At 37.6% G+C, this 27,282-nt stretch overlaps 1 protein-coding gene across 1 annotated transcript in view; it reads left to right on the top strand.

Moving 5' to 3' along the window:
* Positions 1–27,282, top strand: part of MYOM2 (myomesin 2) — a 688,720-nt gene that overhangs the window by 247,590 nt on the left and 413,848 nt on the right. Inside the window, exons 10-11 of the mRNA XM_044061901.1 lie at positions 8,903–9,064; positions 11,966–12,107. Coding sequence (XP_043917836.1) covers positions 8,903–9,064; positions 11,966–12,107 — 304 coding nt within the window. The remainder of the gene's footprint in view (positions 1–8,902; positions 9,065–11,965; positions 12,108–27,282) is intronic.

The following is a 27,282-nucleotide window of genomic DNA, read 5'->3' as shown; positions in this document are numbered from 1 at the left end:
TTCTGACACTTTTCAATAACATGAAATAATATGACAGTATGTGAAGTTTAGATTATTTGAATCAGCATTCTTTGAAATGAGTCTGCTGAATGCAAGATCTGGTGTTAAGGAATAGTGCGAAAGGGAATTTGCACAGTGATGTCACATCTTCTTCAATGGAGAAAACTGACAAATTGAAGTATAAATGTCATGGTGAATAGTAGTGCACCACTGATTGGTGAATAGTAGCACACCACTGATTGGTGAATAGTCGCACACCACTGATACTGAAGTGCAAGCTTCTTTGTTTTGAGATATGTATTGATAGCCAATTGTGTTCACATCATGATTTTTGTAGCTCTGATCTATGAAGAAAAATCAGATGCTTCTAGTTTTGATGAACAGGATATTAGCTCATCATATTTTGGTTTCTTAGTAAAAACTGGCAAAGGAAATGTTCAGAATGTAGCATTGTCATAGTATCCTGTTTTAGGGAAAAGTCAACTTTGATTTGCTTGACTTAGATTGCCAACTTCTCAAACCTATATTTGTTACAGGTATACATCTTATATTCCCTCTCGAATCCCCTAACAGCTTAGAACTTCAAGTTGAGTGAGTCCCTTATTATGTCTTCTGCATTTCCAGGTTTCCTTCTTTATGAGGCATAAATGTTAATTATATTTTGTCTGCTCTATCAAACAGATGCCTGTTCAAAAGTCACTATATATTCAGGGCTGGCCATTGCTGACATCCTCTACGTTTAGCAGCCTTTCCATTTTAGTCAATTTCTACATGCTTTTGTTATTTACCGGTCGCGTCTTGATTTCCACATTCTGAGATTTTTGACTTTCATTAACGGTGAACATTTTCATACCTGTTTCCATTTCTGCTGTCTCTGTTTTACCATGTGCTTTTCAAGCAATGTACACATAATGTTGTCAGGATTTTCTTTTGTATTCTTGTGCCTGCTTATTGCATTCAGACTATCTATGTTCAAGTGCCAGGTCTCTTAACAATTCTGATATATTTTTGTGTTTCACGTTTCCATCATTTGCAGTGTAATTTACAAAAATAGCCTCATGTTCCTGCAGTGCAAATCCTTCTATGAATTCGTTGGAGCTTTTAAAGCTCTGGAATGGATTCTACCTACCTTGGATATTTTTTGTAAGGATCTTGCTCTCTCTTCCATCTACTTGCTATCATGAGACTTCATCTCCTAGACTCTTCTGCCTGTCTTTAATGGATTCCGCATCATGTAACTTACATTGTGCCATAGCATATTTTGTTTCATTTGTTTGTATTCATCCCATGCTTGTCTTTCAGATGCAGTTTTTCTTTAAAAAACACAAGGCCCTGCTTTTTTAGGAAAATTTCCCTACATTTTTCTGAATTTGAAAAACCATTTTACTAGACGATTCTGTGCTCAAAGTGTGCACGTGTTTTTTATTGTGAATCCTCGTACCCCTCTGCCAGTAGCCATTGGCTGTGGTCATGGTGAAGGAGGCAGAAAAATATTTTCGATTCCTTCACACTGCATCTCTATACCCTAAAAGTTAGTTCCTTCCCCATCAGAAAATATACCTGTATTTATACAATTGTCAGATAAATGTGCCTGGTGTTTTGCAGCCACACTTTTAATCCAGTTAGCCAAGTATTGCACAATTGGGGTAACTCAGTTGCCTGACATGGTTAAACTGACCAATATGTGTACTATATTCTAAAACTTGTACATTGGACTATAAGGTGAGAAACATAGCAGCACAATCTTTGCTTCTAAGCCATGATTACATTATGCACAAAATTGTGGAATTACTTGTATACTCCCACCTCCACACCATAGGATTAACTGCACTTGTTTAGTGCTGGCTGCAGGCACTTGTGGGCATAATGCTGTGTTGAAGGCAGTGTCAGTTTGGCCAGTAAACACAATGCACAAATTGAATGAGCCAGATAGAGTAGCTAGTTGAACCAACATTTGCATAATCACCATGTCCAGGCATCCCACATTTGTATGATATAAGTCTGAGAGAAAGCAGTGTATATGTCTCATTATGCTATACAAGAATTTCTTGAGCTGCAAGGTAATAATCTTCAATAGGTCGATCTCCTATTTATTGCCTAGAAGCATGGGATACCAATGTCAATAAGTTACGTGCTTCTGTATCACTTTTTCTTTTCAAATATAATTACTGCTGCTGCTGTGTTTCTTAACTACATGATAAACTAGATATAACATTGTATTTAAGGATTATTTTGAAAGGGAAAGTGGTAGTGTAAGACTAAGCCAATTGCTGTGATGAGAATTGTGAATACTAATGTGAAAAACACTTAGCAGAAAGACTCCCAGCAAATGTAAATGCATTCAGGCTGGTCTAGTAGCATTTTCTTTCACAACATTTTCCTGCTGTATAGCTTATAACTATAGCATATGTACCAATTCTTCTTGACAGTAAGAGACTCACCCATATTGCTGTGGTGAGTGGAAATGTTTAGGCTGTAGCAGTGTGGAGGGCATGTTATCAGCACTGTTGTGGGCCTGATGTTAAGTAGACTGACTGGATAAATAAATGCAAACATCATACACACACACACACACACACACACACACACACACACACACACACACACACACACACACACACACACACACACCACAAAGCTCTAGTGCTTCATACATAAAGTCATGCAGTAAAACTGGCCCTTCACAAAGCCTTTTCATTAATGCTACCCCAGAAAGCCCCTACACACATGCAGTCTCATTTCCTTCAGCAGTTACTTATTTTTCTATGAAATGCATTATACATTTGTGCTCCCTCCCTCACCTGCACCAGTGGTTATAACTGTGTCCTCCCTTCCATACATAGTTTTTTGGGATGCCTATGTCTGATGAACAGCATGAAGAGCCTTTGCATGGGTAAGCACATCCTAGTGTTGGATTTGCTTAAATCACTTTTACTGTAGTGTATCTGCTTTACTATGGTTAAAGCTCTGTGCAAGCTGCTGCCTCATAGCCAGCACCACAGCATACTGCTCTCACCTCCCTCTACCATATTATTTGTCTGCTTCTGGTTCCTCCACTGATTACTTATATGGCTCAGCCTCCACTGCCTGGTGTGCTGTAGGCTCTGCTCCTCCTGCAACTGTCTCTCCCTCCCTGCTATAACTGCCTCCTGAGTTGATAATTGATAAGACTGCACATGCTGAAAATGTGTTTGTGCATGTGCTGGGATCATAGTGCAGGGCACCACTGGATGCAACAAATCAAGCAAAGCATGCCTTCAGCAGCCTAATCATATGCTCCATAATGACAGTTATTTGCCATAGGGCGTACTTGTATCCCTGATGTGCTTCATTCTGTTGATTTCTGCTAGGTGTCATCAGCCAATGTCACAGGTAATATCCAGCATCAACAGTAAGATGCTCAGGGGAACATGCCCACTTGCAAACCATTGGTATAGGTCACATGTGTGCCATATGTGCGAGTCATGATAAATACCTAGGTGGCCTGAAAACACATTGTAGATGGCACCCTATGCTTTAGAGACCACCTGGTTGTTAGTGGAATTGACACCCTTTGCTGTTCATTTGCTTTCCTCCCAATTCCCCATGTGGGAATTTTATTTCAATGTGAGTGTAGTCTATGGCCCCCATTAACTCAACAAAATGGCCTACATCATAGAGGTTCCACATGATGTTGCTTCTGTTCTCTGTAGTACATGAGAATCTCGTATGCTTCTCCATATGCATCAGTATGGTACTGATAAACACATAGAGAGTTTTTGAAGCAGATGCCTGACTCCCCATTGTATCTCCTGTTGGTCACTAAAGGGTCTCCCTAGCTAGTATAGATGAAGTCATACATGGTTTGGAATGCGCAGAGATGGGTACTCCATGATTCCCATGTGCCTGCAGATGAGAGCAACACATGTCAAAAATGTCTTGCATGGTGTCTCTATCCACAGGGTACTGCTACACAATGTCAAGAGTTTTGGAGGGTATGAAAAAGTTAACTATCATCAGATGACAGTGTGCTTTCAATGCCGATGACAGTCAGCATCATAGCTCATAGCAGCTATAAGAGCTATTTGCAAATACACACTAAATAATGCTGCAGCAACCACTAACATATTTTTACACGTCACTGTTATAAACATGGGGATTTAGTTGTGCTCATTAACACTGGTTTTAGAGCTTCACATCACACAGTTTATACATTTTTTTAATTATTCCAGCATCTTGATTTATATCATTTGCATATATGGCTGTACTCATTTAGTTATACTGCTCATTGCATCTGATTATTTGGCCATTTGTATATACCAAAGCCAGCATTGCTGCTTGTCAGAAACAGTATGACACATGTGCATCTCTGAATCACATGCACCCAGTGTGTGCCACAGAATAACTTACTGCAATGTGGCAACGTTTCTGAAAACCTGGGTACGTATGATGGCTGATATCTATCATCTATAGAGCCCTGTCAAAAGGGAGAGAAGCTAGAACTTTTGTTCTTAAAGAAAATTAAAACATTTCTTCAGATAAAATATGCAGAGAAAAAAGTGGTTTTAGAATGTAAGAGTTATAACCAAAGAGTTATCACCTTTCAGTGGTAATAAGGAACACTTAATCATGTACATGTTGAGGAGATGAGATCAGTGCCAGTAGGGATAGAATTCTGGTGGGACTGCTCTTTGGTAAGAGTGAAATAATGTTGAACTGCGGTGGTTTAACAACCTGCCTGGGGTGGCAGGAATGGAGAAATCATGTTTTCGGTGCAAGGTTTATAGTACACTTGCCTATGGAGGATTGTCTGGTATTTAGTAATACACCAACTCAGCCAATGTGTCAGGTGCTAGGATCCCAGGTAAAAATAAGGGAATAGGAAGAAATGTGGGAGCTGGTGGAGTCTACATCTGGCAGACACTTAACCAGTAAGTCCTTGTGCTCTCTGTGAGTAATGAGTTACATTAGCCCATCAGAGGGCTTATTTTATAACAATGTTGATGCAGCTTAATAAGATCTCAGCCATTGTCCAGATAATCTTAACTAAGTTACTGAGTCAGGGTGAGGTCTGTGTTGGTAATATCTTTTGTGGTTATTTGGCCAGAGTTTCAGAATGCTTATTATGGAATTTGCTCCTTTACTTCCTGGGGAGGGTTCATGTGCACTCTGATGGGTGTGACTCTATAACTCCTTTTTTACAATAAATCTAGGTCACCTTGTAGGGGTACAACTGTGATCCTGTCCAAAATGTGAAAGGCAAGCTTTCAGAAATTTATACATGTCTGACTATGTTTGAAAAATGCACTTAGGTTGTAATTTTTCTTGATGGGAAAGAGGTTTTCAAAACTGCTAAATTTCAACATATAGAATACCTGTCAATTGTGTTAATGCTGATATAAACTACTCAGTAGATGTCATGATCGCTAAACTCTTTAGAGCACCAGGTTTGTTTGTTACTAGGACATACAAATCTGTCAGAGTTGTACATACAAAAGCAGTACCTACAGTTACTAGACTGTTTGACCAACTGGCTCCAGGGACTGAGGTAGCTGCAAAACCAATTAAAGGTAGGTTGTCCAACACAATGTATCTGAAATTCTCCAGGTACAACTAACACTAGGTAAGACTGCAATCTAAATTGTAGCTTGCTACAGATCCCCCACCATGCCCCAAGATTCACACTACACCTTTCTAAACATACTGAAAATTATTAAGATACAAACAAACACCCTAATACTGGGTGATTTCAACTACCCTGCCATTAACTGGGAAAACTACTTAGGTACCAACACCTTTTCCCAATGGTTCTTGGAATTCATAAATTCCAATGCCCTGGATCAACTAATCCATTGTCCCACCAGGGGCTCCAATATCCTAGACCTGGTCATTATCAACATGGGAGATAGATGCTCAACACCAGTGGTCACACTGTCATTGGTCAGGTCTGACCATAAGCAAATCACCCTTGACATCCACATCCCACCCCCACCCCCCTGTATGGAAACCTCCGTAAAAAACTTCTCCAAAGCCAACCTCATGCTACTCAAGTCTGAAGTGACAAACTTCTTGACACCCATGCAGACAGGAGCTGAAAGTGTGACTACTGAGACCTACACTAAGGCACTGCACAAGCACATCCACTTGTGCATGAATCGTGCCATCCCAAATAGAACCAAGATACTCTCCTCCAAAAAAAGGAAGCCAATCTGGTGGTCCCCTGCCATAAACAAACTATACAACAGAAGAAAGAAACTGTTGCAGAAAAGAGGAAAATCCCAGGATGCAAAAAACTCCTTTACCAGCCTCAGTAAGATGCTGAGAACCCTCATAAAATCCTCCAAAGCTAGTTACGAAAATAAAATTGCCAAAGATTCCAAAGGCAACCACAAGGCATTCTATAGTTATGTCAAGAATCTAAATGGCAATGCTCAGATATGCTCTGAGCTACAACAAAATGGCATTAAATATAGCACCAACTTCACTCCCCTTTCACCCTCCCTAAAGGGCCCATCTCAATACCAAAAGATTGCCAAATCATGGGTCACACAGGTAGAAACCGCACTCTTCAAAGCTAAGAATACAGCATCCATGGGACCAGATGACATCCTGGGCTGTGTACTACATGAACTACAAAATGAACTAGCGCCTCACCTAAATGTCATGTTTAATCATAGCCTCACCTCAGGCTTTGTGCCCACTGAGTGGTGCACAGCTACAGTTATCCAACTCCACAACGGGGGATCCACCTTGGATCCCGGGAACTACCTTCCCATCAGTCTGATGAGTTTGATCTGCAAGGGCATGGAACGCATTATCATGGAACTTATAAACAAAGACATTGGCAACCTTCAAACACTGAACCCCACCCAGTTTGGGTTCATGAAGGGCCGATCATGTCTCCTGAACCTGACTGACTTCTTTGAATCAGTCTCCAGAGCTGTGGACAAGGGTAAGGCGGTCCACACAGCCTATCTGGACCTCGCCAAGGCCTTTGACACCATCCCCACTCTGGAATAATAGATAAACTTACTAAGCTGGGCATAAATCCCTATGTCACTTGATGGGTTGCCAACTGGCTTACTGACAGAACCCAGACTGTAAAAGTAGCCAACTCCAAATCCAGCTCCAGACAAATGACAAGTGGAGTACCTCAGGGTTCAATCCTGGGACCGCTCTTGTTTGGCATCTACTTCTCTGAAGTACAGGCCAACACTAAGGGACTCTAGCTAACAAAGTTTGCAGATGACTGCAAACTGGGAGCCATTATTGAATCCCCAAATGATGTGGACATTCTACAAAAAGGGCCTTACAGAAACAGATGCTTGGTGCCAGAGCCATGGGCTCAAGCTTAATGCCAAGAAATGTATTGTTTTCCCCTTTGGGAAAAACCATGTACCCATGAATTACCACATAGGTGGACACAGGTGGACAGTGTCTCACCTTCGATAACCACATTGCCACAACAGTCAGGAAATCATTCTATGTGGCACACCTCATTACTAAGGGCTTTTCATCCAGAAAAAAGGAGGTCATTGTCCGACTCTACTCATCTCTCATTAGACCCATTATAGAGTACAACGCCCTGTTTGGTATGTACCTCACAAGACATCTGCAACACCTGGAAAGGCCACAGAAATACCTCACTAAAAGAATCACAGGCCTAAAGCAGATGCCCTATGCTGACCATCTAAAAAAAACTCCAGCTATACTCTGTGGCATATTGTCTACTCAGAGGCAATCTCTGCTTAACATACAAGGCCATGTCAAACCCCGAACTGTTGGACATGCTCCACTTAAAGAAATCTCAATCCCTCAGATCCACACGCTCCAGAGATCTAAATCTTGTCATCACAATGAACAAAACATGCTGGAGGGATAGGTTCCTGACCTAGAGCCTCCCCATACTCTGGAATAGACTGCCCATACATGTCAAGTAAGCGTCTCCTTGGCCCTCTTCAAAAGGAACCTTGGCGATTGGATGGGAGATAGGAAATTCACCCTGGGGATCACGTCAGTCACCCTGCTAGACAGGGGTCCAGGGAAGTAAATATTGTGGGAAGAAATATCCTGGGAATTGTTATGGCTAGGCTTGTATAGGCCCTAGGGCTGATAGCCCAGTACCAACCTATGAACCTATGAAGGTTGGACAGTCTTGATATCACAAGATCATGGTTAACCATGTGAGAAGATTTAGCTATGTGTAAAAAGATTGATCAATACAGGATTTTTATTGTGCCATTGACCAAGATGATTATTGAAATTACGCTGTAGCCAGGTCTTAATCCATTTTAAGAGTTTCATAAGTGGTTGCTTCTTGAAAATCTGCTTAGTAACTGGTGATGGATACATTTTTCAAGCCACAATGGAGGGGGTTGGGGGAATTTAAACAGAGTCTATTGCTGTAATTTCATAGATAAACTAGCATTATGAAGGGTTGCTAATGTGGCATGTTTCCATGGATTAGGAAGAGCTAAATCATGTAATCATGTCTTTCTAGAACTTCAAGCAGTTTTATCATACACTAGATTGTCTATTGCATGGTGTAAATGAGTACACAAGCTAAAAATTGAATAAAATTAAAATGTACATATAGTACACACTTTCACATCTTCATACTTCAAACATGATAAAGGAAAAACAGCATGAACATGCTTATCATGTACTCATTTTAGTTTTAAATAAATTATTTTTTAACATTTTCTGTGATATAAATGCTTAAATTGCTGAGGTACTGCAGTTCCTTTCCAATACATTTCCTTTTGTTGAATATGTATGTTATTTAATGTGTATAAAAAGGTAAAAATATGATAATAAATGCCACTGCTGAATTGATGCCAAACAGAAAATTCATGATAGTCTACATAAAAAAATGTCTTCATTCTAAAATACTTTGGAATTATGATTATGTTCTCCTTTACAGATGTACTAATTGAGGAATCCAAGTGGGCAAAGATGTCGTTTGAAGAAGGCCGTGCCACTATTAACATGCCTCACCTGAATAAGGATGATGAAGGCCTGTACACACTGAGGATGGTCACAAGAGGAGGTGTAAATCAGCACAGTGCTTATGTTTTTGTAAGAGGTAATGGGCAAATATTTCAGATTGTGCTCAGTAGTGCTCGACTATTTCACTAAAAGATATTATTAAACATATTATCAAATGTAAATGTTTGTGCAATGTTTGTACTGTGGAGATTTGCACTTGTTCTTCCCTTAACTGGTTAAATAGGATTACACAATATCAACAAGGTAAGCGACTCAAATGTTAGCCCTTACACTGCAAAGTACATTCTGAATGTTTCACCCCTGCCCTGTGGTACTTTGAAATATACCTTCACAAACCAGGTAAATATAGTACAAAGTCTGTCACATACCAGCCTCATTTATTTATCAGTTAAAGATATTTGCAGATAATTTATTTTATGTAATTATTTAAGTGAGCTGTATAAGTACCTAATTTTATTTACATAAAATATTATTGGCCAATAATTGGACACATTTTCAAATAAAGTAATATGCTTATTGTCGGTTCTTCTATGGGTGCGACAGGTAAATGAAGGAAAAAAATCAAAACAAAACCAAGATTATTACCTCAAATGATATGCATAAAGCTGTTGTACTGAAGAAAGAAAGAAACAAAGAAAGAAGGAATGAAAATAAATACACAGATATGGACATAGTGAAAGACAGAATTATCCCTCTTGCAACTTTCCTCCACTATCACTGTTGTGGCCTAGTGCAGTTTTTATCACTGCTGAGAACAAGAGTGAGATGAATGCTGTGATCACTCACTGAACACAGCCCCAAGAGGGAGTTATGATACACTGCATGCAAAGGAAGCCTGCAAAAACTGGTGTGAGACTCCACAAGTGGAAATCACATCTGTTGGTATACATTTTAAAGGTTTACAGCCAAGAGATGGAGAATGCAGGGAACAGAGGAACCTGCCTGCTACCACTACTGAGAAAAATGAGAGCAAGTCCTCAGGATCAGTGGTTCAGACACATGGGAAGGTGAAACATGTTAGGATATGTTATCGATACGTGTAGCTCTGTATGAATTGCAGAAGGAGTCAATACTGGGCACATTGCAGGTGCTCCGAAGAGCACTTCTGACTAACATCAAAGACTGAAAAAGTACAAATTTCATGAACTTTAATCATACTGTGAATTATGAACTGGGTACATTTTTGTCATGGTATTAGAAACCCAAAAGACTTGGAGAAATTAAAAAAAGAAGACAGCATCATATCTAATCTTAAAAACTATGATATTAAAATGTTTATTAGGCTAGGCCCCAAACAGTTTGATTTTTCCAAAGAGATATCCTTTCTACACTATTTTAGTTAATTTCTTTTAATATGTCACATACTGTATAAATAGAGCTCATTCTTTTCACACAGCTTATTTAGGTCTAGCTAACCATTTGACATTCTACCCACTACTGGCATTGTAAACAACCTAAGTGCCTTAAACATAGATATGTATGTGGTCAGGTGGTAGCCAAATGGCTGAAATAACCCACACATTTAAGGTGGTGGGACCTTATCAGGAAGTATGAAGGTATCAAATGGTGTGCCCCAGGGCTGAGTACTAGGAGCCCTCGTTTTTGACATCCTCTTTTTCTTCTCTGATCTCCAAATAAGGAATCAAATTCTTTGCTAAACCAAATTTTCAGAGGAGTGCAAACTAGGTCTTATTGTCAAATGTCCCTCTGATACTCATTAATAATACCTGGAACTAACCCTTCCAAACAAATGATTTACAGAAAAAAGGGCTGAAGTTAAATAAAAAAAAGTGTAATATTGTCAATTTTGGTAAACCATTCTCTCTCTGAGTGTACAGTATATCAATACCTCAATATCTCAAAAATGATAAAGCTGTCAGGGTTACTGAACCTTGGTTGATAATGCCATCTCATTTGTCAGAAAATCCTTCTATTTAGAACAACTAATATCTAAAGCGTATTTCCTCCCACATCCCAAAGACGTGCAATAGGTGGATTGGACATTCATAATTGGCCCTAGGTGTGAGTGTGTTCATGTGTGTGCCTTCTGTGGAAGGTTGGGCACCAGGCTGGCAAGTCGACACCATAAAACTCCACTGCCAATCATGAGCGGACAGGTGATCCGCTGTGGTGACCCCTAACCGGGAAAAGCCGAAAGAAGAAGAAGAAGAAGAATATCTGAAAGCATATCATCAAAGTCAAAAGAATTTATCATCCCTCTTTAAGTAGAAATAATTTGACTAATTATTTTGAAAAATACCTATTTTGTTATGTACCTTTCTAGACATTTTAAGCCAGTGGAATGGCCCCAGAGGTCCCTAACTAAGATTGTTGGCCTAATGTGCTCCAGCTTACGGTAAAGTTTTAAAGTGCTTTCCCTGTACTCAGTTTCTGATACTGTTGTGTGGTGATCTATGCTTTTGACTCTGTGCTATTAGTGACCCTATCCTCCTTGTTTCTGCAAGTTTAAAGGCTTCACTGCTATTAGAATTAATAACTTAAATCACCATGAGCAGAGTAGATAAAATGCACCGGAGAGACAAATGTATTAAACAATGCATGACCTTTATCTTTTATTTAAATTTAGAACTAGAATTCATGAAATTTTATTGGTAATGTATGGGCTTACCAGGTAATTAAATTTTACTGCTGATGACATGGTAGGCAGCCTAGGAGGATGCTAGTTTAATACAACTAAAGCTTATTATTCTGGCACTGTCTTTTATTTGAGTATTCAAATGAATATTTCACATTTTAATGGAATGCATTAAAATATGTTTGTTTCTCTTAAATAGTGCCAAATAAATCATTACATGTAAGAAAATGTATCTTTTCTCTAAGCAGGGAAATAAATGCTTCACCTTCATTGATCTCTCAACCTTTCATTATAATTATGTATAATTCTATGTATTGTTACAGTGTTATTCCTTAAATTTAATAAATATATAATTTAAAAATTATTCCTTTTGTATCACAGATGCAGCAGCACCAGTCGTTGGAGCCCCTGGAGCCCCAATGGATATTGCCTGCTATGATGCGAATAGAGACTATGTTATTGTTACCTGGAAGCCACCAAACACAGCTAGTGAAAGTCCTGTTATTGGATACTTTGTTGACAGGTAAAAAACACTAAATCAGAGATACATGTATTATTTTTGACTTCCTGAATAATAAAATAGTCACAATGATTTACAAATGTCAAAACTATGCTGTACTCTTTAAAGGACAGGAGTTCTTAGTCATTCTTTCCACTCATGAAAACTATTGTTGTTTATGTATTTCAGTCCATGTATTTCATTCATTCATCCATTCATTAAGTCTACATTTGTGTTGGACACAAGTAGTGGCAGTCATTACATTTGTGCTGGACACAGGTGGTGGGAATGATTACATCTGTGTTAGAACATAGTGGCGGAAGTGGTCAGTTCTGTTCCTCTCAAATGACTACAATCCAAACCATAAAAATTAGTACTTCACCAACATTACAAGTGACATGGCTGCAATGTTGCAAACCACTTCAGAGTGATTAACTCTTTTTGTATACCAGCTGTCAGTAATCAGCAATGGCTGACAGGCAATTGTGATATGACCTCATTACTTTCAAGGCCTCATAGTGGATTCTAACACATAAAATGCAACTTCCTGCTGATAGTTAACATTAATTCTGTATGCTCCACATACACCATCCCTCTGTTATAAAGCTGTAAGTCTCATATGCTGTCTATTACATGCCTTAATTCAATTAAATGCTATTGGCTAATTATTAGGAAGCTTGAAAACGAGCAAACAAACTGAAACTACGATAGGCCCTAATCAAAGCAAAGCCCAAAGCACAAAAAGTATAATCCTTAACGCAGGTTTATTGTGAAGAAACAAGCGTTTACGCTACCCTTAAAAGAGAAGCTTCATCAGAGAAGTACAAAAAGGGCGCCAAAACCTTTCTGAACTTAAAAACAGTTGATCTACTAATCATTTTTCTTTCTGGAACAGTCTATATATTTATCTGTTTTTTTTTCTTTGATCTTCCATAGTTCGAGTATTTGACAGGATTGTTTACAGTGGACATACTGTTTTCTTGTGGGACATTTCTTGCTACAGTGTAGTTTCAACTGAAGAGCATACCATTCAAAGGATCTGGGGTATCTCTCACTACATAGGTTAATAAGGTTCACAGATGTAAACTAGACTAACAACCACAAAGGCCCTTAAAAGCCTACTGTGTGACCCAAATGTGACTCACTGTCAGTCAGAGATATTGCAACCACACCAGAGGTGATTTTCTGATAAACCATCCACAGTCCCAATTTGCATTTAAATATGGATAGGAAAGAACTCAGCTTCACATGGATGGGGAGCCTGTTCCAGAGATTAGGAATTCTCTGAGAAACATATGTCTTTCCAACATGTCCTATTTATGTTGCAAGCAAAATTTAGGCCTTTAAATATAATAGTTCTGATGCTGTTTGTTTTGTGTATGTTCAAAAGATTCATCAAAACAGGATCCAGGGATGCCTTAACTGCCAGGCAAAGATTACCTCTCAGAAGTCTGTATCATATCAAGTAAAGATACATGGCTTTGAGGTGATTAGTGTAGGATGTTGTGTTTCCTCCCTGTATTCTTTTGTAAGGAACCTGTGTGGACATTCCAGTTGCTGCAAGTGTCTGGTCAAGTACATACCAAAGGAGACATTATACTGTCTTATGAGCCTGATGAGGGCCAAGTACAGTGGTATGATGACCTCCATGGATCTAGATGTTATGCCGTTATTTATTAGTTGCATAACAATGAAGGATTTTCTTACCATGTTTGATACATGCTAGTAGAAATCTAGGTTACTGTCTACATGAGTTTTGAGATCCCTGACCAGTGAATCAACTTTTAAGAGTGTTTTGTTGATGACATAGTTACCTGGGGTGGCACACTTACCAAAAGGTTGTATGATGTATTTTTTGGTATCGAGTTTTAAGCCATGGTTTTGGCACCAAGTGCTTGTCTGTATTAGACATTCCTGAAGGGTGTTCTTATCTTGGGGAGATTCAATGACTGCTCCCAGTTTGCAATCATCTGCAAACTTGGTTACCGGGAGTCCTTGACATTAATTTTGACATCAAAGAAGTAGGGACTAAAGAGGTGTGGGGCTAGCACAGAGCCATGGGGGACTCCACAACTCCACTGGTGACCAGATCTTTTGTGGAGGTGGCTTCACTGGTTCTAACCTTCTGGGTCCTATCAGTGAGCCAGCTAGCTATCCATCATGTTATAAAAAGGTTTATATCTAGTTCTGTAAGCATGTTGACAATGCCTGAATGGGGTGTTGTATCAAATGCCTTAGCCAGATCTAGGCAGGCAGTATGCACTCTTTTCCCCTCATCCATTGCCTTTTCAAAGAAGTTCACCAGATTCAGTAAGCATGACCTTCCTTTGATAAAGACAAACTGTGATGAAGCCAGAGTCTGGAGGCCTCCCATGTCCTTGATGGTCATTTCCATGATAATTCTTTCCATGGTTTAGCAAATAAGACTAGTCAGATTAATGAGTCTGTAGTTTCCAGGATCTGTTGAAGGTCCTACCTTAAGAAGTGGGATGACTCTCATGGTCCACCATTCATGTGGCACAAAGCCTGTTTTAAGACTATAGTTAAATAATGACTCCAGGGGTCCTGATAAGTCATATTCTAGACTATACTGCAGGCATCCTGAGATTTTATCAGGGCACATTGAGACCATGGTCTTGGCTGCAATGAGTGCAGCTAGTACATGCTCCTAAGTTATAGTTACAGGGGGTTATGTTTGAGGACATTATATGGGGGGTTGGTTGGAGGTGAGAGGAGGGTAAAGTTGGAACTTAATTTGTCCACTAACACAATCACTATATCACCAGGCTCGGTGAATGTGGCACCATTAACCATAAGTTCAACACTGTTGTATGCTGCCTTGGTTATCTTTCATCTGGGAGTATATGCTGACATTAAAGCTGGCTTTGCTTGACCTAATTAGGCCTCTTAGTTGTCTATTTACTTTAATAAGAGAGCTTTTATCTTTATGGGAATTACCCTTCCTGATTCATAATCTATTCTCAGCCTAAACATTGGTTAATGCAAAATGAAGCACTAATTTAAATGTTGTTATAAAGATTTAGTGAAGTAAGTGAAAGGTCTAGAGTGTATCAAGCTATATATATATATATATATATATATATTTATATATATATATATATATATGTGTGTGTGTCTATATATTGTATATACTATATATATATATATATATATATATATATATATATATATATATATATATATATAAAGAGAGAGAGAGATTTATATTGATATTGTAGTTCTAATACTGAGTGGTCTGGGAAAGGATGAAACTCTATCTATAACCGGAATAGAAACCAAATTCATTGGATATAAGGAGAAATGAGGAGATAATAGGATGATTGACTACAAAGTTTATACTGTTAAAATATTAGGGCTGATGTGCTATTTAACTGCAGAGTGTGCCTATATGCTACAAATATGGCAAATGCCATATCTAATCTCCCACTGCTCCTTTTTATCTAAACATTAGTAAAATAACCCTTGTAAAATTGGTAGAGGCACCTCTACATGATATATGTAATCTCAGCAAAGGTTGTCTCTTAACTTTTCTCATTCCAAGCTAGGCAAATTCTCTAGCGTAGGACCTAAGTCTGACAGCATGAATTGGTGTTGTCTCTGAACTCAAAACTGTCTTACTACTAAAAATGTGCTAATTTCTGATTCAGGTAAATAACTGTTGTTCTGCTAAATGGACTGTATTTAAGAGAGAGTTATCACTAGTTTCTCTTATGAACTTCATAATTAGAGTTGCTGGATAGAACATTGTTTTTGTGTCATAAGTACTGACTCCCTATCTCCCTTAGATAAATACTCAGCCTATCTTATTATTTGGCTGTACAGCTACTTTCTAGTAATAAAACCTTAAGCTTATATCATGTTCTTTTGCCCTTATTAGAAAATATACCTGAAAACTGACATCACTTTCTACATGGCCCTGCCAATGAAATCCATGACAAAGCTGCCCCTAGGAAATATCTATCCCTTCCAATGGAAGCCTGCATCTACTACCTAGGATCCCTGACTGCAAATGGGGAATGTATGTGAAACTGACTTTGTCTCTTTAATCCAGTATTTTATCCTCGGTCTCGGGCTACAAGGCTCCTTCATACATCACCTCTCACCTTCCCAAAAACTTTCATCCTACATCTCCCTCCAAGCTTTTTTCTTTCTGTAACTATATCTCCTGTCCTTCCTCACAAGTACCCTTACAGGAACCTATTACAGTTTTCCCTTGCGGATACAAACCACAAATTTCTTACCTTACTATTCTACATTAATACCTTCTCATCTCTCTTCCTCCTCTCCTTGCTTTAACATTTTCCTCTTTCAGTACTCCTCTCTCTGCTCCTCTCAGCTATGCTCTAGCACCATACATCTTTCCTGTTTCATTAACACTATTTGTAACTCTGCATATTCTCTCGTAACTCTCGTAACTCCTTCAAACAAGTGTCACAACTATTCTGCCATTTCCATTGTGCATTTATCTTACCTTTCTGATATGTTTTCCTCTACAAGAACTAGGGGCCAGGGCTGGCCTGCTTCATTTGTCCTTTGCTACACTTGGGCTCACTCCACTTCCCTTCCCTACCCCCATTCCCAGCTGCCCCCATATCATTTCCTTTATACCTACTCATTCATTTTCCCCTCCCCTCAGACCCTTCCCTTTCCTGTCCTCTGTTAAAATAAAAAACAGTTACACCATGCATCTAGATAATAACCAGGTCTGCAATTACTATATAAGTCACCTACTCTTTATTTATCTACTTAAATCATCCCTTCTTCTCCCTATTTCTCTGTAACTATTAATATTATCTTTATAACATTTTTACCTCCTCTCTGTCTTAGATATTACTACTACTGACCCACCTCATAGACCCTAACACCATGATTCTAGCTTTCTTCTACAAGTCTCCTTTATTTCTACTTTACTTTCTCACCTCCTATAATATCCATCTAACAGCAAGCAATCTAGCTCCAACATTCACTCTCCCAAATGCCTTCACAGAACCTCTCACTCATTTGAGATCTACCGTTCCATCTTTCCTACAAATACTCTCATACCCTTTATAATGCAAACACCTTCCCTAAAACTCTGCTACTACCAGGCGATATTCATCGAATCAACAGACCCTGTCACTAGACAACAAACTCTTCCAAAAAATCACATATGTTTTTTTCAATGAATATTATAAGTGTGCTAAGTAAAATTAGTAAACTGCATGCCTTAATGTCAATTCAGTTCCTAGACATTATTACCCTCACTGAAACATGGCAAAACCACATGACTCTGATAATGACTTTCTCCCTCCAGGGTATAATATATTTCAACTAGATCATCAAAATAAAAAAGGCAGAGGTGTAACCATTGCCTACTCAAACCACAATGCACTCACATCACTAGATAAAACAATCCCATCCTTTCTACCTGCTGAACTCCTGATTACAAACCTTAATCTTAATTATCATATTACAAGTACTGTAGCAGCCATTTATATACCTCCTGGTGACAACATTCCCCTACTTGAACATATTTCTCCTGGCAAACTCAACACATACATAATGACATCATCATTCTAGGGGGCATCAATATAAATTGGCTATCCCTCTACTCATGAAACTCTAGCTTATGTATTAGCTTGCTTGACTTTACTCAACTTATATCCACACCCACCCATGTTAATAAATCTCACAACTCTGGCTCACTTTTTGGCTGGATATTAGACTCCGACCCAAATAAATATCACAACCCTGAAACTTTACCCAACTCCTTAAGTGATCACTGCCCAATAAATGCTCTAAAGTTCTCTCCACATTTCTCTAGATCACATAGATACATCAAAAGTCACAAACTATCAAATTTACACCCAGAAACCTTTAATACCCTCCTCGTCAAAATAAACTGGTCTTTTCTTACTCACCTCCCTCTAGAAGAAGCTGTACACTCACCCATGAGCACAGTATGTGTCAAAGCTAACAAATCCCCCTGGTTAACTAATGCTACCCACACCTTGATGAAAGCAAGAGATGGAATATGGGAGGCATGGGTAAAAACTAACTTACCCATCTACTTGCAAAAATATAAAGAACCCAGAAACCTTACTAGAAAGCACTTCAACAAAGACAAAAGATATACTTTTATAAAACACACCTACTTCACAAAAGTCAAATCCCAAGAAAGTCTGGCATTCAATAAATCAAATACTACATCCTGGTAACCTCTCATCTCCTAATCCCACCCAACAAACACACCCCTTGAAACAGCTTATATCTTCATTTCCTACTTCATTGAATCCATTAGTAAGTTGATAATTCTGTTCCCTCTAATTCTAGCACTAGAAATCCACCTGACCCCTCCTCTAAAGAGAATTCTACTAACAAATTCTCCATTAAACCAATTCCTACCAGCTGCATTAAATCTCTGCTTCACAAACTAAAACACTGTTCTAGATCTGCTGACACCTCCCTCTTTCTTCAGATAGCAGCTGACTCTCTAGCCTTCCCAGTCTCTATACCGATAAACCATTCTATCTCCGAATCAAACGTTCCCTCTATCTGGAAAGAATTATATACCTTACCTATACACAAAGGAAGCAACTTCGTAGAAATCTTCAATTTTAGACATATTACCATCCTGTCACCGCTCTCAAAAGTACTGGAAAAATGAGTGCATGAGTGCATAAGCAAGTCATGGAACACTTATTTCAATAACATCTGCTCACTCTCACACAACACGGCTTTCATCCAAAACATAGCACAACTATGCCCTCCTATCCTTTATCAACACAATCTCTCCAGCCAGAGATAACAATAAACTAGTGTAATGCTTATTCCTAGATCTCTTTAAAGCATTCAGTATAGTCTCACTCCTTTCTTCTGCACAATCTCACTAACCTTAACTTCTCTACCTCTACCATTGCCTGGTTTTCTAGTTACCTCACAGATTGACAAGAATTGGTAAAATGGCTCCCTGATCTCTCACCTCCTCTACCTATCAAAATGGTTGTTCCCAAAGGATCTGTTCTTGGTCCAATACTCTTTAATATCTTTCTTAGTCTATTCTATACCTCCTGTCCTCAGTCATCCCTTGTCCAATATGTTGATGATTCTACAGGCATCACAATTGCAGACACCCTCTCTGGCGTATATTTTATTACTCAGACATCTTTCATCTTTGATGAAATCTGGCTCTCTAACAACCTCCTAATTCTGAATCCTAAAAAGACCAAACTTTTACTTTTTTCCCCCAAAAACCTAAACCACCTTAAAACCACTTTTGCTATCTATTCTGTAAATAAAACACCTTTCATAGTTGAAGCTAACACAAAACTTCTAGCGGTCAAGATAGATGACCAACTGAAATATGACGTGCATGTCAACACCTGCATTAAGAAAACCCATCAAAAAGTCTTTTATACAGAAATAAAAAGTTCCTCTCTAACAAAGCTAAAGCCTCCCTTTCTGATTCCTATCTCCCACCAAACTTATTCTACAGCTCTCAAATCCTCACTAACCTCCTAACATCTCTCCTAACTAAGCTTGAAACTACCTATAACAAAGTGGCCAGATTTGCAGAAAATCAAAGCTATAGATCTCATCATTGTCTCTCTTTAAAACACTTAAACTGGCTAGAATTCCTCACCTGTTCCTCCTGTCTCAGCTTCAGCTTATCCAGTCTATCTTGTACCAACCATCTTTCTGTCCCAACTTGTCCCGTCTAATCTCGTCTACACTCCTTCTGGTACTCTCTAGCTCAGAAAAAGACTTACTACAAATCTATAAACCCAAGAGCAAAATTGGTCAAAACCTCTACAACTATTACCCTAACATTTCTTAGAAGAAACTCCCACTGGAAATCAGAACACTCAAACAATTCAAACAATTTAAATTGGCTATGAAAGACTACCTAAAAAGTTGGTGATCTTGCGACTGTACTCACCCTCCATAACCTGTCTCTCTCTCTTATGTAGCTTGCTCTCTGCCCTCATTAGTATTTTATGTCATGTGAAAGCTCTCCTAGTCATTTTATCTAGGTAATTACCTGTTTTCTCAATTTTAAAATATTTCTGCTTACATACTACTCACCAATTCTAACTAGACTGGCTGTACTTATTAACTATGCATACTGTCCTTGTACCTATCATAAGTTAAAGGACACGTTAGACTCTGTAAATAATTGTTATGTTTTTACTGTACCAACCTGAAAATATTTATGTTTGTATATAATACTATTTTCCACTCACAATTTTATTATAATTTTGTGGGGTTTTTCTTCCCAGGCCGTTGCTGAAAAAGGGCTATCAGCTCAGCCAGTCAAACCTGGTCAACAAATGTAAAATAATAAAATAAAATAATAAATAAATATGAAACTAAAGCATATGGAAACATACACTGAGTTTATGATTTGTGGTGTGTGTGTGTGTGTGTGTGTGTGTGTGTGTGTGTGTGTGTGTGTGTGCTAGTGCTCCCACATTTCCATATATCTGTCTATAGGTAGATATATAGATAGATAGATTATAGCTGTATAAATAATCATATAAACATTTACAGTCAACTGTAAATGTACAAGTTAGAAAAGATAATTTGATGTATATTGTATAAACTTATGCACTTCAAGTCATTCACTGGTAAGCAAGAGATAATTATCAAGAAAGTTGATTTCTCTTCCTAGGTCCATGATGTAAGACAGAACAGCAATGCATGTATGTAAGACATTGTAATCTGCATTAACTCCCTAGTTTGTCTAATATGATTAAAGGTTTTAATCAAGGCTGGGAGAAGAAATATTCATTTATTATGTTAAGATTTTAGGGAGAAAATTATACACGCATACACACACACACACACACACACACACACATATATATATATATATATATATATATATATATATATAGATAGATATATGGTTTACCTTCATAAGGTTGAAGTGCACATCTGCAATGGCCAGATGTGTGAAAGTACGATTTCAAAAGTTCATAATAACGAACTATGAATTGCTGAAATCACAAATGATGCCAGTGTGCATTCGCTTATCTGGATTTGGCATTTTGAGTGGAGGTCGCACTACAAAGAGGATCTGAACAGGTAACCCTTCCCTCACTATAGTGCAGGAGCTGCAGGGTGTTTCGAAAACATTTGACATTCCAAAAATGTCGAATTTGTTTTTTAGCACTTTCGATGTTTTCAGCATTCTAAAGTGCACTTTCTAACCTTTAGAGTCAGATATATGACGAGTCGCACGTGTCATTTGTGACCTTGTAAAGGTAAACCATGTATATATATATTTATATATATATATATATGTGCATGTATATATATATATATATATATATATATATATATATATATATTTATAAGTTTATTATCAAAATTGTGAGTTGAGATGCCCCATGATGGAAAACTCGAAACATGGATGTTTGACTTTCCATCTTGCTGAAAATCTCTGTGTTCGAAAGTTTATATGCTGATATAAATTCATCCCCTTCCTCACTGTAATGCAATCTTGGAGTTGAAATATATGCAGTTAGTAGGGGTGGGGTTCAGCCTTCCACAGGGTGGTGCAGTGGGGCTGGCTCCCCTGCAAAAATGTGATGTGAGGTATAGGAATTTAATTTACCTGAGCTCCTATAAGGATAGCTGATTCAACATTGTATAAAGAGAGAAACGGCTTCAGGTAAAACCCAGGTGCACAAAACGAGAACTATATATAACCAAAAATACACCGAGGTACCACACAATAACGTCTTTAATAACACAAAAAAATAAATAAGAACAGTGGTGAGCGCTTTCGCAAAACTAATTGCTTCATCAGACAATTAAATAAAACACTCCATTGCTTATGTACAGATGGAACCATTGACTCAATCACTGATGTCATAGGTCAATTAAGGCATTAAAGCTATATAAAACTTATAAATGTAGAAAAGGCTACTTATAAAGAAAACTGCATATAAAAGACACATATAAAATACTGCATGTAAATGCATATAAACTGCATATAAAAACTGCATACAAAAACTATATACAAAACTATTTGTAAAAGACCTAAGTAATGTGCATAGATATAAATTCCATAAATACTGTAGCTATGAAAAACATAGATTAAAATAAAAGGCTAAAAATCTGGATCTAGTCATAAAATCTATCTACAATATGTATGTATAACTAAAAGTAGTCTATGTCTCTAAAATATAAATATAAGTGTATGAGATGCCTAAAATTAAACATGTTTGAGGTGTTTTGCTTTCAAGAAAGGAACTAAGGAAGTAGAGCCATTAAGGCCTGGATATTTATCTGCATTCAATTTTATGATCCATCTCTGTTCACAGCTTTCAGTAAAATTTTCTATATCCCCTCCTCTAATGTTTTTGTGTATGCGCTGTAGCACAAAAAACTTAAAAGAATGTGAATTATCTGTATTAATAATATGCTGGGCGAGTGCATTAGTGGGTTTCTTATTTTTGACATCACGAAGATGTTCTAGAATTCTGTCTTTAAGAAATCTATTCGTTTTACCTACATAAAACACCGGACATTTCTGACAAAAACAATAGTAGACAACATCAGTGCTCTTGCAATCAGCATAAGTATTAAGCTGTAACTGAAAGTGCTTGGTGGAGTGGACATAGGTATTTATACTGTAAATATAGGGGCGGGCACTGCATGACCTGCAAGGAAAAGTGCCCTGACGTGAAGAAGGGATGGTTTCTTAGGCACATCCTTGTTACATAACTGTTTCTCGAGTGACATATTGTTCTTGAAACTGAATAGTGCATCTTTACAGGTGATAACCTGCAACTGTGGTACCTCTTGTAATAGGTGCCAATATTTCTTAATTACGTCAACATATTGGTTGACATCACTCGCAAACTGTAACACTACTCTAAATTCATTATGTGGCCTAGAGTTAGATGGATTATTACATGGAACTACCTCGTTGTTGTTAAAATAAGGTCTACATTTAGTTGATCTCATATGCCATGCATCAGACATAGTTTTATCAATTTCATCAGGTTGGTATCCTCTAGCTATAAACTCAAATTTTAAATTATTTAATGCTAGTAATGCATCCTCATCATCATCATCATGTAATCTTAATGTCTTATAAACTTGCCCTTTTAATACATTTCTCGGGATGTGCCTGGGAAGCATACTAGTTTTGTGTAGATATGTGTTCTTTCTGGTTGGTTTGTGGAAGATTCTACTCTTGAAGCAGTTAAATTCAGCTTTAGCTAGATGTACATCAAGAAAATCAATCTCAGCTGCAGATAGCCGATATGTGAATTTTAAAAAGTCAGTGGTGGTATTCAGATAGTCAACAAAGGATGCAAAATCTAAACCATTGCCATTCCATCAAATAAAAACATCATCCACAAAACGTACATACTATAACACTTGATGTAAGAAAGTTTTTATAGTTTTTGTATGCAGTTTTTATATGCAGTTTATATGCATTTACATGCAGTATTTTATATGTGTCTTTTATATGCAGTTTTCTCTATATGTAGCCTTTTCTACATTTATAAGTTTTACATAGCTTTAATGCCTTAATTGACCTATGACATCAGTGATTGAGTCAATGGTTCCATCTGTATATAAGCAATGGAGTGTTTTATTTTCTTGTCTGATGAAGCAATTAGTTTTGAGAAAGCGCTCACCGCTGTTCTTATTTATTTTTTTGTGTTATTAAAGATGCTATTGTGTGGTACCTCAGTGTATTTTTGGTTATATATAGTTCTGGTTTTGTGCACCTGGGTTTTACCTGAAGCCGTTTCTCTCTTTATACATATTTATTTTCTTTTATTCGGCATAAGGACACACGTGTCGATGGAGGATATACCTGCTGAGATACCCCTTGATGGTCATTACCAACATTTTCTGAGGATCCTGGAAGTACCAATTAATCCACTTTTAAATGTGGACTCACAGGCTTCTCAACAGGATGCAAATGACACTCAAAATCTACCGGAATTTTTTTCACATTACAAGAACTTAGAGAATCTTATGTATAAATACAAGAGACTGCAATGGCAGCGCCTGCACCTGCAAGCCTCCCTGGAATCCAAAATCATCCCCCGAGGCCTGAGAGTGCTAAACATGCCCACCTATGGAAATACCTATCTGGTCCTTTTACGTAAATGGCAGGAACTGAACCTACAATTTAGTGCTAAGTACATGGAATTACTGCTTGAATTTTTTTTCTCCCTTAGAACTTGAGATTAAGACTGAAATAATTGCTTTGGAATCAAGAATTATTGAGAATTTCTCCAATGATTTTACTTTTCTTCAAATGAATGAACTACAAGAAAACATTCTAATATATGAGAAAAAATTACAAGCAACAAAGTTATCCAAACTGAACAGGGATAAACGGGACTTCACAGCCAATAATGTATTTTTGTGGCCAAAGGAACAGGTTAATAGACAAACTGCAGTCTCTAATGTGGCTAGAACTGTTTCTTTAACTAAACATTCTACTAGTACAAATGAACATGCCCAACAGGAAACTGCTAAAAACAGCACCTCTGGTTTTCCAGCTACAGAAGTTACTGATATAGTAAGAGTTCACAACGCTGGCACCTTTATGCCTATCTCTACTACTCTGACTAATAAACCAAATGGTTCTAAGGTTATTTCAACTGAAACTGGGGCTATTCCTAAGAGAAGTTGTTCTACAGCACCCTTGACTACATCGCTAGTTCCATTAAATCCTTTTATAACAGCCAGTGCTGAGAGACAAGCAGGAAAAAATACTGATAGCGTTTTTTAGACTCTTTGAAGAAAGGAGATTTCTCTCTGAAAGCAGCTTTGCCCTATAAGACATTTACAAAGAACCAGCAATACAGAGGATAGCCAGCCAGGCTGAATCAGCAAGAGGGAGCAGGCCAAACACCCAAAAGGAGAAGAACTTAGATACAGGTTTGGTCATAAACATTTCTTCTTTTGAACTTAATACTGACCAAATTAATTTATTAAACAAAGGTTTGTCCTTTATACCAGCAAAAAAAGCCAATGTAATAGAAATGATTAAAGAATTAAAGTTACTAGGCAGAAATTTATCATTGAAATCTATGTTTCCTAATGAGTCAGGAACAAGGACTAATGTACACAGGCAGCCTAGTAGTTTTATCCCGAATACCTCACCAGGTGTTCAAAAGTTTTTAGATATCTGTGAACTACCTTTCAGGGACATAGGTGAGCATGATTCTAGTGACTATTACTTTAGTATTCTCACTCCTAACGAACAAAGAGCCTTACAAGAGTTAAAAAATTTGCAGTCATTAGTTATTAAACAGGCTGATAAAGGAGGAGGCATTGTTTTATTAGATAAACAATTGTATAAACTTTTACTTAGCAATGAAACTTCTAAATCAGTCTCTAAAATTATGGTCAATGCTATTATTGATAAAGTGCCATTTCTTATGTTTGATCTTCTTATTACTGGATTGATAGACGAACCATTATTTAAGTATTTTAATGTTCTCAAACCCACTATACCTAGAATTTATGGTTTACCTAAGGTACATAAAGACCTGGTCTCACCACCAATGCGTCCCATAGTGTCAGGGGCTGGGTGGTGCACCGAGCCCTTATCCATCTTTGTTGAAGGCACAATACATGGATTATTAGAGAATTGTCATACCATTCTAAGAGATACTAAAATGTTCCTTGAAAGGCTACATAACAGGATGGACACCATTACCAATGACACTGATTTTGTATTGGTAACAATGGACATTGAGTCATTATTTACCAGTATCCCTAATACTTGGGGTATTGAAATGATTAGAAGTTTCCTGTCAACAAATAGATGTTTTTCAAATAGTAAGATACAACTTATATGCAGTCTCTTAGAAATTATATTAGAGAATAATGTTGTTATGTTTGAAAAGAAATTTTTCCTGCAGCAGGTTGGCGTGGCTGTGGGCACTCCTTGTGCGAATAGCTACGCCAACCTTGCGCTAGTCTGCTGGGAAGAAACACATATACTCTCCGGTTTGAATCCTTTCTTACATCAAGTGTTATGGTATGTACGTTTTGTGGATGATGTTTTTATTTTATGGAATGGCAATGGTTTAGATTTTGCATCTGTTGTTGACTATCTGCATACCACCACTGACTTTTTAAAATTCACATACCGGCTATCTGCAGCTGAGATTGATTTTCTTGATGTACATCTAGCTAAAGCTGAATTTAACTGCTTCAAGAGTAGAATCTTCCACAAACCTACCAGAAAGAACACATAGCTACACAAAACTAGTATGCATCCCAGGCACATCCCGAGAAATGTATTAAAAGGGCAGGTTTATAGGACATTAAGATTACATGATGATGATGGGAATGCATTACTAGCATTAAATAATTTAAAATTTGAGTTTATAGCTAGAGGATACCAACTTGATGAAATTGATAAAACTATATCTGATGCATGGCATATGAGATCAACTAAATGTAGACCTTATTTTAACAACAACGAGGTAGTTATCACCTGTAAAGATCTGCTATTCAGTTTTAAGAACAATATGTCACTCAAGAAACAATTATGTAACAAGGATGTGCCTAAGAAAGCCATCCCTTCTTCACATCAGGGCACTTTTCCTTGCAGGTCATGCAGTGCCTGCCCCTATATTTACAGTATAAATACCTATGTCCACTCCACCAAGCACTTTCAGTTACAGCTTAATACTTAGGCTGATTGCAAGAGCACTGATGTTGTCTATTATTGTTTTTGTCAGAAATGGCGGTGTTTTATGTAGATAAAACGAATAGATTTCTTAAAGACAGAATTCTAGAACATCTTCGTGATGTCAAAAATAAGAAACCCACTAATGCACTCGCCCAGCATATTATCAATACAGATAATTCACATTATTTTAAGTTTTTTGTGCTACAGCGCATACACAAAAACATTAGAGGAGGGGATATAGAAAATTTTACTGAAAGCTGTGAACAGAGATGGATCATAAAATTAAATGCAGATAAATATCCAGGCCTTAATGGCTCTACTTCCTTGGTTCTTTTCTTGAAAGCAAGACGCCTTAAACATGTTTAATTTTAGGCATCTCATACACTTATATTTATATTTTAGAGACATAGACTACTTTTAGTTATACATACATATTGTAGATAGATTTTATGACTAGATCCAGATTTTTAGCCTTTTATTTTTATCTATGTTTTTCATAGCTACAGTATT

This window comes from Protopterus annectens, chromosome 2.part0 (assembly GCF_019279795.1).
Source record: "Protopterus annectens isolate FY-2018-M chromosome 2.part0, PAN1.0, whole genome shotgun sequence".
NCBI classification, from domain to species: domain Eukaryota; kingdom Metazoa; phylum Chordata; order Ceratodontiformes; family Protopteridae; genus Protopterus; species Protopterus annectens.
This window is presented reverse-complemented; position numbering and strand designations above follow the sequence as displayed.